This window comes from Carassius carassius, chromosome 48 (assembly GCF_963082965.1).
Source record: "Carassius carassius chromosome 48, fCarCar2.1, whole genome shotgun sequence".
NCBI lineage: Eukaryota > Metazoa > Chordata > Actinopteri > Cypriniformes > Cyprinidae > Carassius > Carassius carassius.
Window position 1 is genome coordinate 1,940,340 of NC_081802.1, and position 10,602 is coordinate 1,950,941.

General features: G+C 39.1%; 2 protein-coding genes across 3 annotated transcripts; both read left to right on the forward strand.

Annotated features, from left to right (window-relative positions):
• Positions 1–509: 509 nt before the first annotated feature.
• Positions 510–4,099, forward strand: LOC132131491 (TIR domain-containing adapter molecule 1-like). The gene is made up of 2 exons (XM_059543532.1): positions 510–760; positions 1,696–4,099. Exon 2 carries the CDS (start codon positions 1,804–1,806, stop codon positions 3,529–3,531), a length of 1,728 nt encoding a protein of 575 aa, XP_059399515.1. The 5' UTR covers positions 510–760; positions 1,696–1,803; the 3' UTR covers positions 3,532–4,099.
• A 208-nt stretch (positions 4,100–4,307) lies between these two features.
• Positions 4,308–10,232, forward strand: LOC132131181 (mitochondrial import inner membrane translocase subunit TIM44-like). Of its 2 annotated transcripts, XM_059543174.1 has the most exons (13): positions 4,308–4,402; positions 4,934–5,026; positions 5,102–5,275; positions 5,366–5,446; positions 5,866–6,015; positions 6,135–6,265; positions 6,415–6,500; positions 6,832–6,924; positions 8,031–8,155; positions 8,227–8,277; positions 8,354–8,443; positions 8,601–8,711; positions 9,934–10,232. In XM_059543174.1, the coding sequence occupies exons 1-13, from the start codon at positions 4,373–4,375 to the stop codon at positions 10,051–10,053; spliced, it is 1,335 nt and encodes a 444-aa protein (XP_059399157.1). In that variant the 5' UTR covers positions 4,308–4,372; the 3' UTR covers positions 10,054–10,232. The 2 variants fall into 2 exon arrangements, with proteins under 2 accessions (XP_059399157.1, XP_059399156.1); XM_059543173.1 differs by having other exon boundaries at positions 4,934–5,275.
• The last annotated feature ends 370 nt before the right edge of the window (positions 10,233–10,602 follow it).

Sequence of the window (10,602 nt, forward strand, 5' to 3'; positions counted from 1 at the left end):
CCGCTCGCTGATTGGTCGGGCCGCGCGTCACTTACGCGCGTTGCTGGAGTTTAGGCTCAGCGCGCGAAACCCTGCTCTCGTTGTCGCACATGCTCGGCTCCGCTGTAATCTCGCGAAATCTGGCGAGAAATTACATAATAAAAGCACACGCTAAAATAGTCACTTATTTTCAATAAATATATATATAATTAACATGTGTTTACTAAATGTAAGTAAAATTAAATATTTAAATATATATTGAACATCAAGTGATCAACACGTAAACAATTAAATTATTTAATTAATAATATAAACATTGCTGTTAATGTTGAATCTTAGAATTAATAATTAAAATATATATATGGCAATTTAAATCACGCGTGGAAAAGCTACGGTTGTTATTATTTTTTATTATTATTGTTTATTCATGATTACAATGCCTGTTTTTTATTTGAAAGTTTAGTAAAGTGATAGATAAATAAATAGCAGAAATAATTAAAATCATTTCCTACTGCCATCCTCTGGTCAAATTGAGCCCTACAGAAGTCCACAAAGTATAACTTCTTCCGCATTTCCAAGAGAACGCGAAATGTAGCCATTCAGTCTTTGGAAACACCCATGTGTCACTTAATGTTTGAGATACAAAACAACCCCAAAACAGCGTCTTTATGTCGGACAATCGGTCCTTTGCTTCTAATTTACCGTGTGTGCTGTGAAGCTCTCAACGTATGTTTCTGTTTCTCAGTTCCTGCTTCTGGATGAATGCAGAACTATAACAAAGGTAAGACACGTTTTTTATGCTTCTTTGTAATGTTTATAAGATACATATGAATGACGTAGTATATATGTATACGTTATTTGGTCAAACGTGACGTATGAGGGTCATTTTAGACTTCGCTCTTTGAAGAAAACAGTCGATGAATACATCAGAAATCCATTTGATTATTCATACACCATTTATGATCTAGTCAAGGAACCCAGATAACAGGGAACGTTTTCAGAACGTATATTGTAAAGTTGTTGCAAGGTTCTCTCGAAGTTACGAACAAAAGTTAATATATAACGCTCGTTCAAAGTTCTGCTAATAATGTTCTCAAAACGTTCTCACAAAAACATTTAAAGCATCATTTTTTTTATAAAACATATTGGTCTGATGTTTTTAAATATTGCCACTTGCTTCAAAGAACGTTCAAAAGTAACGTTTCCGTAATGTTCGCAAAATTCTAACACCGAACGTTCCCTTAACGTTTGCATTAAACGTTTTTAAAACATTGAAAAAAGGGACATTTTGAACGTTTAGAGAACATCCAAAAGTACAAAATTATAAAACGTTTCCCTTAATTCTAACATAACCAAGAACTTTAAAAAAAAACGTTTAAAAAATAATAATATTTTGAATGTTTAGAAAACATCCAATAGTAATATTTCCGTAATGTTCGCAAGTTGATAATATGAAATGTTTCCTTAACGTCTGTATAACCCTGGGGGGCAAAAAAAGCTTTTACAAAATTTTTAAAAAACTTTCGGAGAACATACAGAAATAATGTTTTAAGAGGAGTTTGAACCTGTGATATATTCTTCGGGGGATTAAAGGAAAATAAATGTAAATAAAAGAGTTATCTTTTTTGCATATGAAATTTTCACATTTTTGTTAGCTGGGGGCATATTAATATTGAAATATTGTAATCGTCTGATAACTTTCACATTTTCTTTCAGCATTCAGAAGCTCAAGCTCATCTAAGTGACTTTACATTGATTGGAATGGCTTGAACATGTAATATGAGCGCACATATTCACGTACGATCATCTGAATCTGCGTAAACAATGGCAGATGGTGGAGTAGAGCTTATGGATCAAGGATTTGCAAATCTTGCCAAGGCATTTGAAATCCTTTCCCAGGCTGGACCGGAGCGATGGCTCAGTCTGACGTTAAAAATGAAGCGCAGTCGGGCCGAGGAATTGGTGAATGCCATGTGCTTGATTCTCCTTAAGAGGATTGGAGATGCGCACGCTAAGCTAACGGCTAACAGCGACAGCAGCATTGGAAAATACTTGGCCGAAATGGTCAGATTGCATGGAGAACGTGTCAACAGTAGCCACATTGGTGGCTTTAAGTCAACAGACACCAATACGTTATTGGATATTGCCAGAATTTTTGCCATTTTGGTGCAGGAGAGATTGTGCGACAAATCGTTACGAGATCAAGCATACTGCAAGGCTCTTGCGTCGAGCAGAGCGGCTGGTTTGCTATCTTTACACCTCGAGGAGGAAGTAAAGCAAGTCTGCGGGCCTGACATCATCAACGAATCCAACACCGAACTTTCTACTGAAACGTACAATTTGACGTCTCTAGAGCGACACGAAAGCCCTCCATCATCTCAGCAATTAAGTTCACACTATAGTCTTGAAATTAGCTTGCCAGTAGCTAAAGAATCCAGTATGGACCAATCAAAGCCGATGAGTCTACGAACGCCAACGGATAGCGAAACTACAGCAAGCCAAGACCAACTACGACATCATGTTAATAGATCAACTAATATTTGCGCAAAGGACCAGCTACCAACAGAGGAAGTCAATTGCGCAACAAAGTTGAAGCAGTGTCTAGACGATAAATCAAGCTCCCAACTTGTGACATCCAAAAACACGAATGTCAATTTTTCGTCCATCCCAAACGATGGCGACAAACTTCGAGCTCAACCACTAAATGCTACAGATCACAAACCGTCAACTCAACAGAGTTTTCGCTCTCTAGAACCGAGCCAAAGCGACGTGGAAGAAACGTTTTACGACTTTGTGATCCTACACGAAGCTGAAGATGCAGATGAGGCGGAAAGACTCAGAGACAAACTTGAGAGTATCATCCGTGGAGTCGGCGCAACATTTTCCGATGAATTTGCGCAACCTGGAAAGTCAACGTTGCGATGTATGGAGGATGCAATTGAGAACTCTGCATACACGCTGCTGCTGCTAACCCAGAACTTCAACTCCAACCTCAGCGCAACCAGCGCAGATTCGGCGATCGTGAATTCGCTGGAAAACCACCACAAAATGAACTCCGTAATTCCGCTGCTACCCCGCAAAAACTGTTTGTCGCGCAAAAGTTTTCCGTTGGTGCTTAAGACGAAGGTTCCTCTCGATGAAAGCAGCAGAATGTTCGAACGCAACGCCCAAAAGGCCATCGCACGAGAAAAAGTGGCATTACAAAAGAAGGTTTGGAAGAATAAACAGCATTGTAAGAAACTAGTCGAAGAACAGAAGAGACAACAAGAGGAGAACGCCATAAAAGCGGAGCTACGGAAACAGGAGGAAAAATTAGCACGGATGAGACTAGAAAGCAAAATGCAGCAAAATAACATGTTTTATCCGACATCTGCACCGATGCATTCACCTCCGCCGCATGGGACGATGCACTCACAACATGACGCATGCCAGCAACAGCAGCAGCAACCGTCGTACATCCACATCGAGAACGCTCAGAACGTTATGATCGGAAACCACTCAACCATGAATATCGACCATGTTAAAAACTCGCCCAATGAGTTTGATTCTTAAACCTGATGTTTAAAGTGATTTATCACTAAAACAGGTCACATGCGTTACTGAAAAGAAAACTTGTTTTAGCAAATCAGGTTTGCTTACATCTGGTTGCCTGATGTGTTTTTAGGGGGCGGGGTTTGGAGAATGCTTGATGATTGACTACAACTACCAAAAAGTACAAGAAATAGTGTTCCGTATCATTGTATTAATCCAACATTAGGGCTGTCGGTTTGTTTTATGGTGGATTATTGGTCTTTTTTTTTTTTTTTGAGTCTAAGCTTCATTTCCATGTTCAACATAATTCATATGGTTATTACAGTTAATTTTTGCTCTAAAGATCATAAAGTTGATAAAGAAAGACACGTCAACTGAGAGCAAAATGGTGTTACTGTGAGGTAAAAAGGTTTTTTTTTTTAGTAAAATAAATTAAATCACATGCCAGCATGGAAAATGTTTACATTTTTTTTTCTTTTGTTTGATTTATGGTAATGTTCTCTCATGACAAACTATGCTAAATTATTCTGTAATTACTGTGGGGAATTTCTTAAGTTCTGAATAAACGATAAGCTTGTATAAAAATAAATTATGTGTTTAGTGGATTTTTATATGAAATAAGAATTAGAAATATTAAGAAATGTATCTTCCTATAAAATATAACGATTAAGAAAATGAATTGTTTGAATAAACGATTCATGAAAACAAGCCAGCATATAATATGTCTAAACCAGGTCAAAACAGACTTCGTGTTACGTCAGAGCGCAGGCGTCTGTTCAGTGGGTGCTCCTTGCGGCTGCTCCTCCCCCTGAAATGCGTCACAAGGTCACCAGCCAAACAGGTCACTCGCAGCGTTTCCAAGATGGCAGCCTCCTTGTGTCAGTGTTACCAGGTGAGTTTCTCATTTTAAGCGTGTTTTGAGTGTTTATCAACAGCGCTATTAATATGTTCATCCTAAACACAGTGTTCACGATTACAGCAGCACAAGCACGCGCTTGGTTCACCAGAACCGTGCGTGTTTAATGAAGAATGTGTTTTAAGAAATGTGATTAGATTGATTAGTCATGCTTATGAAACATGATTCTAGCCTTTATGGAACATTAAATAATGTAATAATACAACAGACAAAGCTCTAAAATCACATTACTTGAGTACAAATCATAAAAAAAATACTGAGCAGAAATTGGTTATTGTTTTCACACCACTTAACCATAAAGTAACGTGGTTTTACCATGCTTTTTGGACATGTAAGTTAGTAGTTACCATATATGGTATCCTTTGGGGAAGCATTTAAGATATATACATGTAATATTAATTATATTTTGTTTGTAAGTGACATCAGAGCATGTTTATCTTTGACCAGTCTATAGTACCATTCATAATTATGGAAAAACTGTATAATTATGAATGATTTTCTCCTCAGGTGTGTGTCAGGAGAAGTTCTGCACTTTTAGTCGCTCGTCAGTATGCATCATTATACGACAGAGCTCATGTGTACAGGATCGCTATGGCACAGGTGAGTGTCGCACGGCATTCGTTTTTAGTGAAAAGTGTGATTTTCCAGGTTTTTCAACATGCATGTGATGTGCAGGCGAGGTTTATGTCCTCCAGCGGTGGTCGGAAGGGCTTTCTAGGAGAGTTTATGGACAATCTCAAGCAGGAGCTGAGCAAGAACAAGGAGATGAAGGAGAACATCAAGAAGTTTCGCGAGGAGGCCAGAAAACTAGAGGAATCGGAAGCCCTCAAGCAAGCCAGGAGGAAATATGTATGAAGTTTATATTTAATGTATTTCTAAAATAGCCAAACACTTCATTTCTTGATTTTGAAATTGTGTTTTGTTGTTGGTGTCTTCCAGAAAACCATCGAGTCCGAAACAGTTAAAACTTCTGAAGTGTTGAAGAAAACACTCGGGACGATATCAGAGACGGTCAAGGAGGTGAGTGGAATTAACGCTGATTTTCGGGTGCAGTTTTTCTCATTTCAGAGCACATTTATATTTATGTATTCATTAAACGTGCAGGGGTTTGCATAAGTGTTGAACGTTATGTTTCTGTAGAGTGATTGCACTGCAGTATTGCCATGTTAACTAATGAATTAGTTTCATATTTAATTAGATAATGCCTCATGTACATATTTAAACATAATATACAAAAAAAATTGTTAAAAAATTATTTTTTACTCGATTCATCTGGGGTGTCTTGTCTTAAACTGCAGTGATTTGCAAAACTGATCAATGTTGTTGTCTTTCAGTGTGTTATTAGGTTATTGTATCAATCTGCAAAGCATTATATTTATAATACATTTATAAATTATTTTAGGAGGTGATTCATGCTGATTCTGTGTGTTCCTCCTCAGGGTTTGGGAGAAGTCGGCCGTTCGGACATCGGAAAGAAAATCAAAGAAGGCATGGAGGAAGCGACTAAAACAGCCAAACATTCGGCAGAGACGGTGTCTAAAGGTGGAGAAAAACTAGGAAAGACGGGAGCCTTTCGGGCATTATCGCAGGTCCATATCATGATAATCAAAGAAATGCTGTTTATTTGATAAGTGATGGATTATATGCTGTGAAAGTGGAATATAAATGAACTGAATGGGTCAATAGTTTCAGCTCTTGTTGTTTTTAGGGCGTGGAGAGCGTCAAGAAAGAGATCGGTGACCTCGGACAGATCGGCCCGTACCGGACGCCCTCCAGACTCAGGAAGAGGAGCGATTTCTCATCTAAGACAGGAAGCACAGAAGTCTTCAAAGCCAACGAGTAGGTCACCTCACAAGGACTAATGTTATGATGAGATATATATGTGTGTGTTTGATATCTATCAAGATGAAACTGTAGAGCAGCTAAATAATTTTCAAACATTTACTCATGAATGATGTTTTAATGGAGTGTTTTCTTTGTCTTTAAAGGGAGGCGATGGGTGTCGTGCTCCACAAGGACTCTAAATGGTATCAGCAGTGGAAGGACTTCAAGGACAACAATGCTGTTTTTAACAGTGAGTTTAACTGAAATGCATGTGTGACCAGTTGATGGCGCTGTGCTGCAGGGAGCCACTGTACAGGCACATATTCACAGCTGCTCAGTGGCTGCTGATGTCAGTTGCTTTGAAGAGTCCAGTGCATCAGTTAGAGACTTGTTAAGCGCAGTGATAATGAGGCTCAGTAACGAGCCTCCACAGCCCGGAGGCTCAGAGATGAAGACTGTGTGTTGCCCGAAGCATGATGTGACATGTTTGTTTCAGTGCTGGATTGTTGTACAGAGAGAACGACTCACAGTATGTGCTGTGTTATTATCCTGAGTCATTGCATGTGCTTTCCTCCTCCCAGGGATCTTTGAGATGAAGATGAAGTACGATGAGAGCGACAACGCCTTCATCAGAGCGTCCCGCGCCGTCACTGACAAGATGACTGACATCATCGGTAACAACTCCACTGCATCTCTGCTTCCCTATAATAGATGGATGGATGGATGGACGGATGGATGGACGGACGGATGGATGGATGGACGGATGGACGGATGGATGGATGGACGGATGGATGGATGGATGGATGGACGGACAGACGGATGGATGGATGGATGGACGGACGGACAGATGGATGGATGGACTGATGGATGGACGGATGGATGGATGGATGGATGGATGGATGGATGGATGGATGGACGCACAGACGGACGGACGGACAGACGGACGGACGGACGGACGGACTGATGGATGGATGGACGAATGGATGGATGGATGGATGGACTGATGGATAGATGGATGGATGGACGGACGGATGGACGGATGGATGGATGGATGGACTGATGAACGGACGGACGGACGGACGGACGGACGGATGGATGGATGGATGGATGGACGGACTGATGGATGGATGGATGGATGGATGGATTGATAGACGGACGGACGGATGGATAGATGGAAGGATGGATGGAGATACATGGATGGATATATATAGATGGTTGGACAGACGGATGGATAGATGGATAGACAGATGGACGGATGGATGGATGGACTGATGGATGGACGGATGGACGGACGGATGGACGGATGGATGGACTGATAGATGGATGGATGGATGGTTAGACGGACGGATGGATGGATGGATGGAAGGATGGATGGATGGAGATACATGGATGGATATAGATGGATGGATGGACAGACGGACGGATGGATGGATGGATGGACGGATGGTAGGATGAATAGATGGATAGACAGATGGATAGATAGATAGATAGATGGATGGACGGATGGATGGATGGACAGATGGACGGATGGATGGATGGATAGATAGATAGATGGATGGACTGATGGATGGATGGATAGATGGATGGATGGATGGATAGATGGATGGACTGATGGATGGATGGATGGATGGACGGACGGATGGAGGGATGGTTGGATGGACGTATGGTGGGATGGATAGATCGATAGACAGATGGATGGACGGACAGACGGACGGACAGATAGATGGATAGATAGAAAGATAGATAGATGAATCATCATTGTGTTTTCTGCTCTTCTCAGGGGGCTTGTTCTCCAAAACTGAGATGTCTGAGGTTCTGACCGAGATCCTGAAGGTGGATCCGAACTTCGACAAGGACTCCTTCCTGAAACAGTGCGAGCGGGACATCATTCCCAACATCCTGGAGGTCAGACAGCAAACTCCCAGCATGCTTTGCTCTGAAACGCCAAAAAAACTGAACAATGGCTCTGTTTGCAGGCCATGATCCAGGGAGAGCTGGACGTCCTGAAGGACTGGTGCTACGAGGCCGTGAGTGTCTGCTGCTACAGGACTCTGGTGGTAAATTCGATGGTGTAATGCTGGTTTTCACTGGTTCTGCTTGCAGACGTACAGTCAGCTGGCTCACCCCATCCAGCAGGCCAAAGCCATGGGTCTCCAGTTTCACTCCAAGATCCTGGACATTGATAACATTGACGTAAGAACCATCTGCTGCTTCCTAATGACCAGTAACTCCATCAGAGGCTCCTTAATGCAGAATAATGGGATCTCAGAACGTCTGAATTTCATTATGCATCATCGTCGACTTCTCCAGATGTATAAAGTAACTCGTTTCGGTTGTTTTTTTGCTGTAGTTGGCGATGGGGAAGATGATGGAACAAGGTCCTGTTCTCATCATCACCTTCCAGGCTCAGCTGGTGATGGTCATCTGTAATGTGAAGGGTGAAGTGATGGAGGGAGACCCGGTGAGTGAGCGCTCGCATTAGTGAATGTGAATCAGTGACGTGCTTCACCTCGCAGAAATCACTGCATAGAAATCTGTTAAAAGGCCAAACGTAACGGCACACCAGGGATGTTTCTGTGTTAAGAGTTTGGAGTTAATTATCGTTGCCTGCCGCACTCGAGTCGCTGGATATTAGAAACTCTGTTTTATTGCAGACGGCTGAAGGAGCTGTTGTGTATTTGATTAAAGCTGACCGGCTAAAAGCTTGTTTTCAGTTTATGCACAAAGATTTTTCTGCAACATGTCATTTTTAACCCTAAACTCCAAAGAAAACATACAAGATATATATTTTTCTAAAATAAAACAAGACCTTTTCTTTTTAAAGACCATTTAAGTTGTTTTTACTTTTTTTTTTTTTTTTTTAAAGTACATTTCCACATTTTCTTAAAATATTTAATATCTATATACATCTATATATATATATAATTAAACATCTATATATTTAAATCAAAATTTATTATTAATAAAAAATGTATTTAAAATTATATATAAAAATTACTTTACAAATATAATATTTAAATATAGAAAAAAAATGATTTAACAATTATTTTATATAATTTATATTGTGATTATATTATTATTATTAATAATAATAATAAAGAAAATAAAACCTGTTTATATGATTTTTACTATGGATATATGATTAAGCAACTTCCCCATAATTCTAATTAAATATAACTACTTTATGAATTAAACTTTTAATATGTATTGTATTTAAAAAAAAATATTTTATAATAAATATTATTTTATAATAATTTCATGTACACAATCATAATAAAGGAAATTTTTATTTTTATTGTAATGCAATAATAACAAAGGGGGATAAAGTACTTTTTATAAATGTATAAAATATTTTAGATTATTACAAACTTTTCAAAATTTTTAAAATTGTTTATACATTGATTAATTAGAATTTTTTAATGAAAAATTAAATAATAATATGATAATAAAATAAAAATTGAATAGTTAACATTTAAAAATAATTAATTGTACGACAGTCATTTATGAAAACAAAAATCAATATTGAGTGTGATTAAAAAAAAAAAAGTAATAAGCACAAAAAAATACTTAAACCTTAATGCAAATTATATATATATACATTTTTTTTTTTTTTTTTTTATTTTGTAATGGAACATGTACTTTCCACGAAATTCACACATTCGTTGCATTGGTGCATTCCACAGGAAAAGGTTCTCAGGATGATGTACGTTTGGGCGTTGTGTCGAGACCAGGATGAGTTGAACCCTTACGCCGCTTGGAGACTCTTGGACATCTCCGCATCCAGCACTGAGCAGATCCTGTAAACCCCGGCTTCCTCCACACGGACACAAGGGGAGGGATCGGGGGCGTGGCTCAATCAGGGGCGGGGCCACAAACATCAGCTTGTTTTACATAACCCCGCCCCTGGTGTTTTCTCCCAGAGCTCTTCCACAAACCGCAGGGTTTTTCGCGTTGAGCCAAAATGGCCGACGGTTGGACTCACGCCATTCTGAAAGACTGAGAGACTCCGTTTTGTTTGTGCGTATTGTCTGTTTAACTGTTCTGGAAGGAGTATGTAAAGTACTTATCAAGTGCATTTCTACAAAGTTATCAGTGAAAATGTTTAATAATAATTATAATAAATAATTCCTATTGGATTGAATCTAAAGATAACTAGACCTCCGCAGGCGACTTAAATCAAGATACAGTCTGGAATTGGTGTGACAATGGTAGATGTCTCTATTTATTAAAGATTTGATGCAGATTATGTCGTTTTATCAATTACAGATTGTTTATTAAGCCAGCAGTTAGTTTTTTTATATTAATTTCTGCCTCAGTTATGTGGGGCTAAAATACAACGAGACAATAGAAAA